The sequence below is a fragment of the Microcaecilia unicolor genome, chromosome 5, assembly GCF_901765095.1.
Source record: "Microcaecilia unicolor chromosome 5, aMicUni1.1, whole genome shotgun sequence".
NCBI classification, from domain to species: Eukaryota; Metazoa; Chordata; class Amphibia; order Gymnophiona; family Siphonopidae; genus Microcaecilia; species Microcaecilia unicolor.
In genome coordinates, this window is record NC_044035.1 from 340,663,412 (window position 1) to 340,681,371 (window position 17,960).

Below are 17,960 nucleotides of genomic sequence, written 5' to 3' on the forward strand. Positions count from 1 at the left end.
ATACTGAGATATCATTGAGCTCAAATTAAGGAGAACACTTACTTTGGCGTTATCTTGAAGGTCTTTTCTTCTAGCCCAAATAGCAACCAGCACGTAAAGGACGAAAATGCAACCAACAGTCGTAACCACCACAGGGTTGTCCACGAACGTGGCAAATAATTCTGCTGTCTTACTAACGTCAATGGCATTAGGCATCACAAAAAAGGAGCTGCCAAAGAAGGTGAGATGAGTACAGAGGCACTGAGTGCTCCCGGGAGTTGTTTTTGGCCCAACCTAAAGCCAAAAAGAAGAACCTCAGTACCAAGGTAAGAATGACTTGGGACATTAAGTTATGCTATTCTTCACTTTATTGGACTGCAGAACACCCCGAAGTGGTTCTCAATCAATGAAATAGATAATAAATTTGTCAGATAGAATATAATAAAACAGATTGCAGCAAGTAAAGAATATAAGCAATCAATAAAACAGATAAATACATAAAAAATACTTATGAATGGGAGAATGGGCGTGCAAGTGGCAGATGAAGTTCAATGTTGACAAGTGCAAAGTGATGCATGTGGGTAAGAGGAACCCGAATTATAGCTACGTCTTGCAAGGTTCCGCGTTAGGAGTTACGGATCAAGAAAGGGATCTGGGTGTCGTTGTCGATGATACGCTGAAACCTTCTGCTCAGTGTGCTGCTGCGGCTAGGAAAGCGAATAGAATGTTGGGTGTTATTAGGAAGGGTATGGAGTCCAGGTGTGCGGATGTTATAATGCCGTTGTATCGCTCCATGGTGCGACCGCACCTGGAGTATTGTGTTCAGTACTGGTCTCCGTATCTCAAAAAAGATATAGTAGAATTGGAAAAGGTACAGCGAAGGGCGACGAAAATGATAGTGGGGATGGGACGACTTTCCTACGAAGAGAGGCTGAGAAGGCTAGGGCTTTTCAGCTTGGAGAAGAGACGGCTGAGGGGAGATATGATAGAAGTGTATAAAATAATGAGTGGAATGGATCGGGTGGATGTGAAGCGACTGTTCACGCTATCCAAAAATACTAGGACTAGAGGGCATGAGTTGAAGCTACAGTGTGGTAAATTGAAAACGAATCGGAGAAAATTTTTCTTCACCCAACGTGTAATTAGACTCTGGAATTCGTTGCCGGAGAACGTGGTACGGGTGGTTAGCTTGACAGAGTTTAAAAAGGGGTTAGATAGATTCCTAAAGGACAAGTCCATAGACCGCTATTAAATGGACTTGGAAAAATTCCGCATTTTTAGGTATAACTTGTCTGGAATGTTTTTACGTTTGGGGAGCGTGCCAGGTGCCCTTGACCTGGATTGGCCACTGTCGGTGACAGGATGCTGGGCTAGATGGACCTTTGGTCTTTCCCAGTATGGCACTACTTATGTACTTATGTACTTATGAATCCTAACTCAGCCCAAGCCCCGCTCACACTATGAATGGGCAAAGCTACAGATTATATCAATATCCATTTAATACTAAATTAAACCTAAACCTACCCAGTTACCCCATCACACTAGCTACAAGCCCACCACCCCTACGTTTGTGGGCTCAGCCTCTTGTCAATATAGGGGGTCAGGGCTACAGAGGGTAGTGAGTAGACAGGGTGGGCGCAGCATCAGCCAGTTGGGATTGGGAGTCCACAGAAAACACTATGAAAATCCCCCTTTCATACAATGATGTGCCTTATATTAAAGCCTTGGTCTTCACCCCCAAGCCGTGAGGGCCACCAATGGGGCAGGCTTTTAGGCTATCCATAATAAATATGGATGAGAAAGATTTGGATGCCTACTAGTCCCAATTATGCAAATCTCTCTCATGCATATTCATTAGGGATATGCTGAAAACCTGACCTGTTGCCACTGGCAACAATATTTCCTCTGATTAGCCTTACAGCCTGCGCTTGGTATAGTAACGTTGAGATACTACTACTACTTAACATTTCTAAAGCGCTACTAGGGTTACGCAGCGCTGTACAATTTAACATAAAAGGACAGTCCCTGCCCAAAGAGCTTACAATCTAAAGGACAAGTGAACAGTCAGTTCGATAGGGGGCAGTCAAATTGGGGCAGTCTGGATTTCCTGAAAGGTAAGAGTTAGTGCCAAAAGCAGCATTGAAGAGGTGGGCTTTAAGCAAAGACTTGAAGATGGGCAGGGAGGGGGCTTGGCGTAAGGGCTCGGGAAGGTTGTTCCAAGCATAGGGTGAGGCGAGGCAGAATGGCGGAGCCTGGAGTTGGCGGTGGTGGAGAAGGGTACTGAGAGGAGGGATTTGTCCTGTGAACGGAGGTTACGGGCGGGAACGTAAGGGGAGATGAGGGTAGAGAGGTAACGAGGGGCAGCAGACTGAGTGCATTTGTAGGTAAGAAGGATAAGCTTGAATTGAATGCGGTATCTGATCGGAAGCCAGTGAAGTGACCTGAGGAGAGGGGTGATATGAGTATATCGGTTCTGGCGGAATATGAGACGTGCAGCAGAGTTCTGAACAGATTGAAGGGGGGATAGATGGCTAAGTGGGAGGCCGGTGAGGAGTAAGTTGCAGTAGTCCAGGCGAGAGGTAATGAGTTATAATCTTTGTGTTGTTTTTTTTCTCTTTCTTTTCTTCTCTTCTTTGCCTGGTATGAATGTGTTCTTTCCTATTTTTTATTGTAGTTCTTTTATTTTATGTTAATGGAATTTATTATTTTATGTAAACTGCCCTGACTACTACTACTACTACTACTATTTAGCATTTCTATAGCGCTACAAGGCGTACGCAGCGCTGCACAAACATAGAAGAAAGACAGTTCCTGCTCAAAGAGCTTACAATCTAATAGACAAAAAAAAATAAAGTAAGCAAATCAAATTAATTAATGTGAACAGGAAGGAAGAGAGGAGGGTAGGTGGAGGCGAGTGGTTACGAGTCAAAAGCAATGTTAAAGAGGTGGGCTTTCAGTCTAGATTTAAAGGTGGCCAAGGATGGGGCAAGACGTAGGGGCTCAGGAAGTTTATTCCAGGCGTAGGGTGCAGCGAGACAGAAGGCGTGAAGTCTGGAGTTGGCAGTAGTGGAGAAGGGAACAGATAAGAAGGATTTATCCATGGAGCGGAGTGCACGGGAAGGGGTGTAGGGAAGGACGAGTGTGGAGAGATACTGGGGAGCAGCAGAGTGAGTACATTTATAGGTTAGTAGAAGAAGTTTGAACAGGATGTGAAAATGGATAGGGAGCCAGTGAAGGGTCTTGAGGAGAGGGGTAGTATGAGTAAAGTGACCCTGGCGGAAGACGAGACGGGCAGCAGAGTTTTGAACCGACTGGAGAGGTGACTAAGTGGGAGGCCCTGACCTTTCGATAGCAAAGGTAGTATATCAATTTTTAAACAATCATAAACATTAAAGGATCTTCACAAGTAATCCTTTCTTTTGATCTCTTTGGAATGCCACGTGGCTATGTGCAAAACTAACCCTTCTGGAGAAATTGCGCCTGAGAGAAACAAACACAATAAATAAACATAAATCAATATTGTAACAAAGGGCCTTGTTTTCAAAAGCTTTTCCTCAAAGGACGGAAAGAACTGGAAAGAGAAGTGCTGGAACAATAGCAAACGTATGGCCATGAAGCTAACATCATCTAGTCACTTGCAGAACTAATAGATATATTATTGCCACCTAGATCATCAAAGGAAAGGACAAACATATTGTTAACAAAGTGAATGGGGCTACATTTATTGCAATGCCAGTCTCTTGAGATCCGCAGCTGAGTACCATAGAAACTGCACTCGTAAGGGGTGGCAGCTCCAGGAGGGCAGCATGGCACAGTGAGCTGGCCAGACTCATGCTTGGCGATGGGCAGATGGAAAGGAAGAACCAGAACTCAGAAGAAGTGCAGGGTCTTTGAAGGCATGTGTGTGTTGAAGGTTTGAAACATCTCTGTCCCCTCTGATGCAACTTCTTCTTGCCGAGGGGCACGGCTGAATCAGACCTTTAACACATGCATGCCCTGAAAGGACTCATGCTTCTTTTTAGGATTGATGACAGTGGCAGCAGCAAAAGATGGGGAGGAAAAGAAAGAAAAGAGAGAAATGCTGCACTACCATTGAAGGGGGGGAGAGGGCAAGAGATACTGCACTGGAGGGTTGTTAGATGGGAAGAGAGGAGACAAAAAGATACTGGATCATAGGGGTGAAGGGTAAGGGAGAGGAGGACATGCTGGACTGTACATACAGGGGGAGAGAGAAGGGACAGATTTAGATATTGGGCCAAATGGGAAGGAAGGAAAAGGCGATGGGAGATGTTAGACAGCAAGGAAAGGAATGGAAAGAGAGAGTGAGGAGATGCTGAACTGGACTATAAGGGGCAGGGGGAGAGAGGAGTGGGGTGGAGGGGAAAGGAAAGGGGATGAGGAGATGCTGAACTATGCCGGGGAAAGGAAGAGGAAGAGGGGAGCTGCTGGACTGTGGGGTGGGGGAGGAAAGAGAGGGGGCAGAAATGCTGGATCATGAATCTCGGCACACTATAAAGAATATGGGTGTAAATGCTTACTGTGATTTAGTAAAAGAGCCTCAAAGTTCTTTCCAAGCACGAGCTAGGTCTACGTTTTGAAATTCCAAATGAGATCTAGTGGTAAAAAGAATATCTACTCACATGACATCCAGCACTACTCCAGTTGCTGTGGATTTCATCCCAGAAAGCACACTGGGAAGTAAAGCAAGTAACGGCAACAGTTATATTGGCCTTGTTTGGAAGGTCTTCTGATTCATGTCTCAGTGTTAAGTAATAGGTTCCATCTCCATACAGCAGTTCTTCTGGGCTGACAACCCAAGTGTGTGATTCATCTTGAACAGAAAGAGTCTTGTTAACACTGTGGAGCTTGGACACCTCTCTGCAGTGACACTGTGCCTTCTAACTGAAGTCGAAATATGAAAGAGTCACCCCACTGCTCGAAACACTGCAAAGCTAGCACCATCATCTAGAAAATACTATTTGGCATGACTCCAGAAAATATGCTAGATATGATCGAACTATCCCCAATAAACATAAGCCCAGAAACCAGAGGCTACCTACTTCTTCACCTACCCAACTGCAGAAACATAATATACAAATCTATTCACATGGCTGGATTTAGCTACCTAGGTTCCAAATGGTGGAACTCAATACCAACGATCACAAGCTCCAGTTCAGAAAAGAACTGAAAACCCACCTCTTCAAAAAATTCTACAACTAAGGATCCGACCATCAAAGAACTTTCCGCTTTCTATCTGTAAACCCCCATTTCTAGTCATTTCTTAATTGTCAATCACTTCCTAAATGTAAATCAGTATTGCAACTTCCACCAGAAGACAATTGTAAACACTCATTGTAATGTAGACCAGAATATAAATTGTAAGCCACTTCGAACCAAAACTTGTTTTTAGATGATAGTGGGATACAAGAATGCATCAATCAATCAATCAATCAATCAATCTCTCTGCAGCCCCCTCTCTATTCAGCCAAATGAGAAGCTTTCGGTCAAGCTTTCCTAATTTATTGTGTCTGCAAACAAAAGACTACTGGAGTCAGTCATTCAGTAAGGATATTTGTTATTTATTCTAGGAAATGTTTTTCCAGTTCACTCTCATTGCCAAGAGATACATTTTCTGTTGTAAGAAAAGGATCTTCAATCTAGGAAACTGAGAAACGAATGCTTCTAATGTCAGTTTACCAGTCAATGTCAGGACACAAAGACCCCGCTGAATCCTCTTACCTCTGGTAAGCTGATTGTTGGGTAGATGAGTTTGAATATCATAGCTCGTCTCGTTGGGGTGATAGCCATACCCCAAGTAGAGTGTCAATGGGATTTCATGTTCCAGCTCTAAATGGATCACAAGGGAGGCGTTGGACGAAGTGACATTAATTTGCAAGGCAGAAGAGTTTCCCAAATTGAGCAAACTCCTGTCTTCCTGAGGTACAGAAACTCTCGGCAGAATTATCTAAAAGTACAAAAACACAGGGAATTTCATGTTAATTTTATTAGGAAATTTCTTAACCATGTTGTCAGTAATTGCCAAGGAAGCGCACAAAATATAAAGCCATTATGTCAGTACTACATAGAGATGTAAAGACCAGTTCTATAACTTGATACCTAAAGATGGGAAGTGTACTTAAGTTGTAGAATAATAACACTTAGGTGCTCATTTTCAAAGCACTTAGGTTACTATCAGGCTTATTTTCGAAAGAGAAGGGCGCCCATCTTTCGACACAAATTGGGAGATGGGCGTCCTTCTCCCAGGGTCGCCCAATTCGGCATAATCGAAAGCCGATTTTGGGTGTCCTCAACTGCTTTCCATCGTGGGGATGACCAAAGTTCACAGGGGCATGTCGGAAGCATAGCGAAGGCGGGACTGGGGCGTGCTTAACAGATGGGCGTCCTCGGCCGATAATGGAAAAAAGAAGGGCGTCCCTGATGAGCACTTGGCCGACTTTACTTGGTCCATTTTTTCTTATGACCAAGCCCGAACTGACCAGATGACCACCGGAGGGAATCAGGGATGACCTCCCCTTACTTCCCCAGTGGTCACTAACCCCCTCCCACCCTAAAAAAAAACTTTAAAAATATTTTTTGCCAGCCTCAAATGTCATACCCAGCTCCATGACAGCAGTATGCAGGTCCCTGGAGCAGTTTTAGTGGGTGCAGGCGGACCCAGGCCCTTCCCTCCCTACCCACTGTACCCACATGTAGGTGCCCCCTTTCATCCCTAAGGGATATGGTAGTGTTCTACAGTTGTGGGTAGTGGGTTTGGGGGGGGGGGGTTGGGGGGCTCAGCACCCAAGGTAAGGGAGCTATGCACCTGGGAGCAATTTGTGAAGTTCACTGCAGTGCCCCCTAGGGTGCCCGGCTGGTGTCCTGGCATGTCAGGGGGACCAGTGCACTACGAATGCTGGCTCCTCCTACGACCAAATGGCTTGGATTTGGTCATTTCTGAGATGGGCGTCCTCGGTTTCCATTATCGGCGAAAATTGGGGACGACCATCTCTAAGGACGACCATCTCTAAGGTCGACCTAAAGTTTGCGATTTGGGCGTCCCCCAATCGTATTATCAAAAGGAAAGATGGCCACCCATCTTGTTTCGATAATACGGGTTTCCCCGCCCCTTCGTCGGGACGTCCTGCAAGGATATCCTCAGGAAAACTTGGGTGCCCCTTTCAATTATGCCCCTCTATGGAACTTTGGAAGTCTAAGTGCTTTGAAAATACACCCCTTAGGCACATAATTGGTGCCACTAATTGGCAATTGCATGTGTAAGTGGTAGGCACTATTCTATAACATATGCACCAGAAATGCTTAATGCAGAAGTGCGAGAGGGCATAAGCATGGCCAGAGTATGGGCAGAGCATGGGCATGTCTCAGAGATGCACACATAGGGCTACATTCTATACATGGCGCCTAAAAAATCAGCAGCAAAAAAGTGCTATTCTTTAAGCTGCGCTTAATGTTAGGCATCGTTTATAGAATAGCACTTACGACTGGGACTCGCTCCTAATTTTAGGTGTAGCCATTTGCACCAACTGAAACGCAGTGCAAATGTACGCACCTACGTTAGGTGATCACCCCATTATTCTATAACAGCACGCATTATGCCCATGCCCCTCTCATTTCCATGCCCCCTTTGTCCAATTGCACGTAAATGCCAATTAAATCTAATTAGAGCAGATAATTACTTGTTAAAAAGTCAACTATTGGTGTTGACTCATTCATTTAAATTGCGTGCACAAGTTAGGTGCACGTGCAAGGTGCCAACAGTTACAACTGCCATTGACTTGGTGTAACTGTTGGCGCCTAACCAGTAGCATAGAAGCGGAGGGGGCGGTGCACCCCGGGTGCAGGCAGCAAGGGGGTGAATGGAGCAGTCACACGGCTGTCAGCTCTGCCGGTCCCCTGCCCCCTCTGACGTAACTTCCTGTTCCGAGCAGGGGCGTAGCCAGACTTCAACGGGAGGGGGGTCCAGAGCCCGAGGTAAGAGGGCACATTTTAACCCCCCCCCTACCATTGCCGCAACCACCAACTTTGCCCACCCCTGCTGACGACCCTCTCGACCCCCCTTCCCGCCGCCAACCTGCCGTCGCCTACCTTTGCTGGCGGGGTACCCCAACCCCCGCCAGCCGAGGTCCTCTTCTTCTCGCAAAAGGCTTCCTTCTGTTTCTGACGTCCGTGTGGATGTCAGAAACAGAAGGAAGCCTTTTGTGAGAAGAAGAGGACCTCGGCTGGCGGGGGTCTGGGTCCTCCACCAGCAAAGCCAGTCGACATCGATGGTGGGTTGGTGGCAGGAGGGGGGTCGAGAGGGTCATCGGCAGGGGGGTCCAGGGCCAAATCTACGGGGGCCCAGGTCACCCCTGGCCCCACGTAGCTACACCACTGGTTCCAAGGAAGGGGACCGGCAGAGCCAACAGCTGTGTGACTGCTCCATGCACCCCCTTGCTAGAAGGAAGGGTGGTGGGGGTGATGCACTTCGGGGGGGGAGGGGGGTGATGCACCTCAGGGGTGTGGGAGTGTGACATGCCTCAGGGGGGTGAGGTGGGGGGGGTGTGACGCACCTTGGGGGGTGCAGAGGTGACCTGTACCGGGTGGCAAGCAAGCTAGGTACGCCACTGTGCCTAACCTTAAACTCATCGATGCCAACCTACACTAGTATCCTATAAAGATTTCTTGGCTGCAAGATGCCATTATAGAATTGATACTAAATGAATAGCATTGGGAAGTGTGAGACCCCCAAGTGGGGGCTTGGGAGTGGCCGCAGGAAATAATACAGCTGGACAAAAAAGGTAGAATCTAAAAATAAATATTTATTTACAAGAACAGGAATACCTGGGCCTGTTTCTTCACAGAGACTGAAGCACAGAATGGGAAAACCCCGGCAGTTTCGGCGAACAGTAGTAAGCTGCCCCTGTTGGTAGTCTCAAACACAGTCCATGGCTGTGGGGTTGCCATGCCCCAAACACGGCCTTTCAATTCTATTTTACTTGTCAGGTCTGGCTCTGGCCAGACCTCCAGCAAACTTGCAAAGTTCAAACAGTTAGCAGCAAGGGCTTACCTCAGCCGATCACAGCAGCTAAACATATGTAGAACAGGCATAGAGTGGGGCTTCACCTCTTCCTTCCCTGGGCCTCCCTAACTTCTGCCTGAGTCACCATCAGTTTAGCTGAATCAGTGCAGTCAGTACCTGGGAGGCTGGGGGCCAGCTGGACGTACCTCAATGTGCTCTTTGAGGTCCTTGACAGGTATAACAATGCCTTCAGCACTGGTAAGACTCAGCCCTCCGACAGCTCCACTGACTTCCAAGCCATCACTGGAGGAGAAGGGATTCAGAGCTAAGCTAACCATCTACAACAAAAGAGAATAAACAGATACTGTCACTTTTGATTCTACTGTCTCTCAGCAATTTATTTACTAGAACCAAAGGGGCTGCTGTTCTGGTGACCCAACAGCACTGTCATAAGAGGGGGACCTGGATTCAAATTCCTGGCTCAATTCCACAGGATAACCAAAGTTGTGGATGCTAAAAAGGCAGCATTCCCAGACCCTGGAGTGAGGGAGTCAGAGTCATTATGAAATGGTGACACCTAGTGGCCGAAAGTTAGGGTCCTCTAGCGACAAAGAAAGTACCGTATATGAAATCCATGATGCAAGCTATGCCATGCCATGATCACAGGCTTCCAAGGAGGTGCCCCCCACCACCTAGCTGAGGATTCTCATTGCAACAGTGGGCTAAAAGGGCAACTCTATAACTGGGCACCTGCACTTACATGCCACTTGAACTTGTAAATGTACAGAATACCCACACTTTCATGGATAAATGTGTACTCACATGAATAAGTGGCCACAGAGTAGTTAGGCATTGTTCTGTAAGGGCATAAATAGCATAGGATGTAAATTCAAGGGGGGGGGAGCATTCATATGGGCAGAGAATGGGAGGGCCATGGGCGGTGCCAGCACTTACGCACACTACTTACAGAATATTTGGGCATCCATGCTACATTTAAGTGCCCACAGTTACTTCAGGTCTAGATTTTAGGTACCCTGATCCTGGGTTGCGCTCGTGTTCTGGAACAGAATCTGGGTGCCCAGATGCCATTAGAGTCAAAATCAGAGATAGAGATAGTAGTCACTGGCGATCACTGCGAACTAATACAGTGACTACTATCTCTATCGCCAGTGACTACTATCTCTATCTCTGATTTTGACTTTGTGTTATTTTCAGTGCTCCAGGAGTATCATATGCTCAACAGAACATCAGCATATCGACCCCTGATGAAGGCTTTATAGCCGAAACACGGACCGTGTAGGGTCTTAATAAACTCTATTTGGAGTTCTCATTCCATGAGTTCTGACTGGTTTCTTGGATTGGATTTTCTTCCACCCTGCATTTGTTTTCCGTGATCTTCATTGCACCATTGAGTCTCTCTTCTCTGTTAGGAAGGGGTATTATTATGCCATACGTACATCTTAGTATTGTATAACACACCTGGTCAACGGATAAGCATGCTAGGTCAAATCGATATGCAACTTGCATGTACAAATTGACAACCTAGCAATATTGTGTCATAACAATGAAGTAATACTTGTTCACTTGCCCTTAAATCCACAATGGCATCGCTTTCCCCTGGCACCCTGACGGTGGTCAGAGAGGGTAATGTAAAGCTTGCAGAGGTGGGGTTGGTGACATTCACCGAGGTGCCATCCAAACTGTCCGTCTGTAACCTGTCCAAGGAAAAGGAGATACCAGAAAGCAATGAGAACAGAGAGGGTGTGGGCATGAAAAAGTCAGGGCGACTAGAGTAGCTAGGTTCCACTGTAATTACTTTTAGGATCTGAAGTGATTTTTTCACATATTTGGATAGAATGGATTCTCCCTTGACAAAATGGATTTTGACAGAGTGAATATTACATTATTCCCTTACCAAGTACCTTTGGGAACAATTCACAAAACAATTAGGGAGTCTGGTGTTTAACTTGAGATTTTTGGTCTATGAGCCTCCATTTGGATCATTTTACTCCGGTGGCAACTGGTGACACAGACAACAGAACTTCTGCCAGGCCCATGTTAAGATGAAAATTCAGTGGCCCACCCGCTATGAGACAGTCTCCTCACTGATTTTGCAGTGACTTATAGTAACATAGTAGATGACGGCAGAAAAAGACCTGCACGGTCCACCCAGTCTGCCCAACAAGATAAACTCACGTGTCACTTTTTGTGTATACCTTACCTTGATTTGTACCTGTCTTTTTCAGGGCACAGACCGTATAAGTCTGCCCAGCACTATCCCCAGCCCCCAACCACCAGCCCCGTCTCCCACCACCGGCTCTGGCACAGACTGTATAAGTCTGCCCAGCACTATCCCCGCCTCCCAACCACCAGCCCCGCCTCCCACCACCGGCTCTGGCACAGACCGTATAAGTCTGCCCAGCACTATCCCCGCCTCCCACCACCGGCTCTGGCACAGACCGTATAAGTCTGCCCAGCACTATCCCAGCCCCCAACCACCAGCCCCGTCTCCCACCACCGGCTCTGGCACAGACTGTATAAGTCTGCCCAGCACTATCCCCGCCTCCCAACCACCAGCCCCGCCTCCCACCACCGGCTCTGGCACAGACCGTATAAGTCTGCCCAGCACTATCCCTGCCTCCCACCACCGGCTCTGGCACAGACCGTATAAGTCTGCCCAGCACTATCCCCGCCTCCCAACCACCAGTCCCGCCTCCCACCACAGGCTCTGGCACAGACCGTATAAGTCTGCCCAGCACTATCCCCGCCTCCCAACCACCAGTCCCGCCTCCCACCACCGGCTCTGGCACAGACCGTATAAGTCTGCCCAGCACTATCCCCGCCTCCCAACCACCAGCCCCGCCTCCCACCACCGGCTCTGGCACAGACCGTATAAGTCTGCCCAGCACTATCCCCGCCTCCCAACCACAAGCCCCGCCTCCCACCACCGGCTCTGGCACAGACCATATAAGTCTGCCCAGCACTATCCCCGCCTCCCAACCACCAGTCCCGCCTCCCACCACCGGCTCTGGCACAGACCGTATAAGTCTGCCCAGCACTATCCCCGCCTCCCAACCACCAGCCCCGCCTCCCACCACCGGCTCTGGCACAGACCGTATAAGTCTGCCCAGCACTATCCCTGCCTCCCTCAACCGGCTCTGGCACAGACCATATAAGTCTGCCCAGCACTATCCCCGCCTCCCAACCACCAGTCCCGCCTCCCACCACCGGCTCTGGCACAGACCGTATAAGTCTGCCCAGCACTATCCCCAGCCCCCAACCACCAGCCCCGCCTCCCACCACCGGCTCTGGCACAGACCGTATAAATCTGCCCAGCACTATCCCCACCGCCGGCTAAGCTTCTGGGGATCCCTTCCTTCTGAGGAGTGGGCAGATGTTCATGCAGAACTAAAATGTGATTGATGATTATCATTTTACATGGCTTGTGGCAGGTTATGGCTTAAATGTTGGATCCTGTCCTTGGTTTTTGTTCAGTTCTGAATTTGATTTTATTTGATTTGCTGATTGTTTTATTCTGTACTCTGCTTTGATGTTTTAATGTGAAAAACTGAATCTCAAATGCTATTTAAACAGATAAATAAATAGAATTAGTCAAGCTGATAAAGCAAGGATTGAATGAACGTGTTGCCTGGGCTCCCTTCTGACCCTGTAGTGCTGATCCTTCAGAGCCAAAAGTAGCCAAACTTACGCTATCACTATCTTGGTAAGATGAGTTATGGGGACCTTAGATTTCAAGACTGCTGATATGATAAACTGTACAAGTACATCACAGTCACAAATCAGGGAAAAGTGAAAAATTCGACAGCAAGAAGGCTTCTAAAGTGTTTAGATATACCTTATTGAAGGGGAACCAGAGCTAACCAGAGCAGGTCACCTTAAGGCTTCAGAATGTCCAGTGTTGCAGCTTTGAACTATTTTTTTCTGGAATAAGATGGCTGAGATGTGTGAAAAGGAAAGAGAGAACATCCATAAAATCCAGTCCTGGATCTGGTCTCAGTGTGCCTGACGATGACAGGGTGAGCAGTGTTTGAGTTCAATCCTTTTTGCAATGGTTGTGCTTGGACTAGCCCATGTGTCCTACTTCGCAAAGGCCGGACAGTTTTCTGTATCAGCCATAAAAAGCAATATGGAGCTGAGTTACAATTATCACCCAGGAATAAATGGTAAGGGGGTATTGATGTCGCATTTTATTTATTTGTTACATTTGTACCCCACATTTTCCCACCTATTTGCAGGCTCAATGTGGCTTACATTTTTTTATTTTTGTTACATTTGTACGCTGTGCTTTCCCACTCATGGCAGGTTCAATGCGGCTTACATGGGGCAATGGAGGGTTAAGTGACTTGCCCAGAGTCACAAGGAGCTGCCTGTGCCGGGAATTGAACTCCATTCCTCAGGACCAAAGTCCACCACCCTAACCACTAGGCCACTCCTAGTTGGTAGATAACAAATACAAAGTTGTATAGTGATCGTATGAGGTATAAGTGGAGGGTCGGAATGGATGAAGATTGCGTGATGTCCTGTTCGATCATAGTCATGCTGTGTTGGTAGGTGAAGAGGGTTACGTGGGGTCGTTGGGGTAGGCCTTTTTGAAGAGGTTGGTTTTTAATGATTTCCTGAAGTTCAAGTGGTCGTTGATTGTTTTCACAGCTTTTGGGAGCCCATTCCATAGTTGTGCGCTTATGTAGGAGAAGCCGGCTGCGTAAGTTGTTTTGTATTTCAGGCCTTTGCAATTTGGGTAGTGTACGTTTAGGTAGGATCTTGATGATCTGACTTTGTTTCTTATTGGTAAGTCTATGAGGTCTGTCATGTATTCTGGGACTACGCCATATATGATTTTGTGGACTAAGGTGCAGATTTTGAAGACGATCCGTTCTTTGATTGGGAGCCAATGCAACTTTTCTCGGAAGGATTTGGCACTTATCTCATGCATATTCGTTATGGCAATCCGGAAGACCTAACTAGCTAGAGGGTCCTTTACTAAGGTGCTCTGAAAAATGGGCTACGCTAGTTTAGGCACGTGTTTTGGGCGCACGCAGATCCATTTTTCAGCAAGCCTGTAAAAAAAAGGTCTTTTAAAAATTTTTTGCCGAAAATGGACATGCAGCAAAATGAAAATTGCCGCGTGTCCATTTTGGGTCTGAGATCTTACCGCCAGCCGTTGACTTAGCGGCAAGTTCTCCTGTGTTAACCGTGTCATAATCATCTACACGCATAGAATGATGATTACCCCCCCACCCCCCCAGTGTTTAACTCCGAATTGACACACATTGAGCATACGTAGGCGCCTACACGACTTAGTAAAAGGGCCCCTAGGTTTGCTGCCGGGAGAAGGCTGAGAAGCACTGATCTAATCCAGGCACCATTCACTGCACCTAAACCATCCCAGGTAGACATTTGTCTAACATGCTCTTAGAAGCTTCCAGTAATGAAGACTCCTCCACCTTTCTTGATAACTTCTTCCACTGTTTGACTCTCCTGAATGCTGGAAAATTTGTCCCCCTTTATTACCAAATTTCATCCTCCGCATAAGCCCAGTTCTGTTGTTCAAGACTGAAGTGTACAATAGGATACTGCTGCCTCTGTAAACCCTGATCAACCACCATTTAACCTTTTTATGTAAATCTGTGAAGACATTAGTAGGGTACCCCAAGGCAGTACCCCATTGGCGATCCTAGGTCAGCTGCGCACCCCCCCCCCAGGTGCAGCGGCGTCCGTCCCCCCAGGGTGCAGCATGACACCCCCCCCCCCCTGGCGCAATGACACCCCCCCCCCCCGGTGCATTCTTAGCTGCTGGGAGCAGCTGTGCGGCTGTCGGCTCCACTGGCTCCCTGCTCCCTCTGCCCCGGAACAGGAAGTAACCTGTTCCGGGGCAGAGGGAGCAGAGAATCAGTGGAGCCGACAGGCGCGCGGCTGCTCTCTGCACCCTCCAGCAGCGTTCACCCAGGGCAAACTGCCCCCACCGCCCCGCCCTCGGTACGCCACTGCAGTACCCAAACAGTGAGCCACTTTACCTGTTTATATACATGGCAACCGAGGGTGCGGTCAGTACCAGAGGCTGTGTGTCTGGCAACTTTCCTATCAGCAAAGCGCTCTGCAGGTTGTCCACTGTACTTAACAAGTGCTGAGACACCACCGTCTGCAAGGGGTACAGGATAAACAGAATTTAATCCACATTGTCCGATTTCAGGAAACCTGTAACAGGCTCTCACGTTTCCAGAAGCAAAACTGAAGTCTCTCAGGTAGAACGTGTTTCAGAAGTGTTATGGGGGACAGTTTCCTCGAGTGTCCCATCTAGAAATGCAGCTTACAGATACAGTTATGAACTCCCACAGTGCTTACTGCATCCCCCAGCTCACCCCCAATGATGGCAACCCTAAAGGGAGTTCAAGCCAACAATGCACCAGGAACTGAACCAAAAGAGCCCAATCAGGATCCATATGGACTTCTCAAGCTTCTCACCAGATCCTCTCATGCCTGCAAATTTTATATTCCAAAAAAAGAAGCACAAAGGGCTCTCAAGAAATGGTACAAGTATGCTTTATTTTTGACCTGACAGATCCTGTCTCTGAATTTAGCAGGCTGGGATGGAGAGTGAAGATAGAGACCCCAACCAGGACTGTCCCAATGAAACAAACACATATGAGGCTAAATTCAGCAAATGGCACTCAAAAATCGGAACTGAAATAAATCGGTGCTCAATGCTAGGGGCACTCAAAAGTCAGTACCTATTACAGGGCAGCGCTGCGTGCTGATTTTGGTGCTCAGATTTGGGCTTCAGGACTTATGCCCGCTGAAACCAGGTGTAAATTCCCCACGCCCAAGTTGGGCGGACATCCCCAGTATTCTATAACACCGTGCACACATTTAAGGAAAGCCTCTGACCTGCCCAAGCACCTCCCATGGCCACACCCACTTTTGGATGCTGCACTATGAGATTACCTCCCAGGGCCACACCCCCTTTTGGATTCTGCACTATGAGATTATCTCCCATGGCTACACCCTCTTTTGGATGCTGCACTATGAGATTATCTCCCATGGCTACACCCCCTTTTGGATGCTGCACTATGAGATTACCTCCCAGGGCCACACCCCCTTTTGGATTCTGCACTATGAGATTATCTCCCATGGCTACACCCCCTTTTGAATGCTGCACTATGAGATTACCTCCCAGGGCCACACCCACTTTTGGATTCTGCACTATGAGATTATCTCCCATGGCTACACCCTCTTTTGGATGCTGCACTATGAGATTACCTCCCAGGGCCACACCCCCTTTTGGATGCTGCACTATGAGATTACCTCCCAGGGCCACACCCCCTTTTGGGTTCCACACTATGGGATTTGGGTGCACATTGTTAAAGAGCAGTACTTGTAGCAAGATGTGTGCCGAAATCCAAATTGGTGCCAATTAGCACACAACTCTTGTCAATAATTGGCTCAGCCAATTTAGGTGGGCACACATCTTTGATGGGCATCATGTATAGAATCCGGGGGCTGGTACTCCAATCAAACAGCAGAATCACATAGGTGACTATAGTGGGAATTTCATCTTATAGACCTTACATATACAGAAACTATACGGACAACAGCACCGTGTGTGAGAACAATCTATGGCCATCCTGTTGGGAAGTGAAGTGAGACCTACCTGGGCTGTGTCACTTCCTACACTTTCATCTGTCCCATTTTTCAAAGTGGCTTCCAGTACATTGTTGACTGCGTTGAACAGGTAACCAGTGGCGTCCTTCCGCCTCTGGTCCCCCTCCCCATCCTCGCTGCTGACACTTAGTAGTATCTCACTCACATCCTTCAACGTGCTGCTGGCCTCTACCTGGGGAAGGGATAAGAAAGTTTTTTCAGTTTGACTAATGACCCATGAATGTATTTAATTGCTTATAGGGCTTTAGGCTGAACATGATAGGGGGAAATAAAAGGTATCATTTTCTCTACAGAGATATTCAACTGTGGTTTTCTTCACCAGGGCTTTTTTTTTTTCAGCTGGCATGTGCTGGTCCAAAAGCTTTCTGAAAATCCAGATAAACGATATCAATGGACCCACCTTTATCTGTAGACTTATACGGTCTGTGCCAGAGCCAGTGGTGGGAGGCGGGACTGGAGGTTGGGAGGCAGGAATAGCGCTGGGCAGACTTATATGGTCTGTGCCAGAGCCGGTGGTGGGAGGCGGGGCTAGTGCTGGGCAGACTTATATGGTCTGTGCCCTGAAGAGCACAGGTACAAATCAAAGTAGGGTATACACAAAAGTAGCACACATGAGTTGTCTTGTTGGGCAGACTGGATGGACCGTGCAGGTCTTTTTCTGCCGTCATCTACTATGTTACTATGTTATTCATGCCTTCATAAAAATATAGCAGATTGGTGAAGAAAGACTTCCCTTGACTAAATCCTTCCTGAGCCCTTACGCCAAGCCCCCTCCCTGCCCATCTTCAAGTCTTTGCTTAAAACCCACCTCTTCAATGCTGCATTCGGCACCTAACTCTTACCGTTCACTAAATCCAGACTGCCCCAATTTGACCGCCCCTATCGGACTGTCCGTTCACTTGTCTCTTAGATTGTAAGCTCCTTGAGCAGGGACCATCCCTCTATGTTAAATTGTACAGTGCTGCGTAACCCTAGTAGTGCTTTAGAAATGTTAAGTAGTAGTAGTACTAGTAGTAAATCCGTGTTGACTGTTCCATTAAAACTATGTTTGTCTATATGTTTAGTAATTTTGTTCTTTATAATAGTCTCTATCAGTTTAGCTGGTACTGGCATCAAGTTCACTGGTCTGTAGTTTCTGGATCACCCCAGGAGCCTTTTTAAAAATTGACATTGTGTTGGCCACTTTCAGGTACGGTAAATGATTTTATGATAGATTACAGATTACTATTACAGATTACAGATTAGTAGATCTGAAATTTCATTTATGAGTTCTTTCAGTACTCTG

The 17,960-nt window shown here is 47.3% G+C and overlaps 1 protein-coding gene across 1 annotated transcript in view; it reads right to left on the reverse strand.

The window, feature by feature from the left end:
- The window catches only part of PKD1L2 (polycystin 1 like 2), a 163,484-nt gene that overhangs the window by 73,992 nt on the left and 71,532 nt on the right, over positions 1–17,960 (reverse strand). Inside the window, 7 exon segments of the mRNA XM_030205061.1 lie at positions 43–273; positions 4,620–4,810; positions 5,701–5,944; positions 9,202–9,333; positions 10,584–10,710; positions 15,031–15,155; positions 16,665–16,847. Of these exon segments, the coding sequence (XP_030060921.1) occupies positions 43–273; positions 4,620–4,810; positions 5,701–5,944; positions 9,202–9,333; positions 10,584–10,710; positions 15,031–15,155; positions 16,665–16,847 (1,233 nt within the window).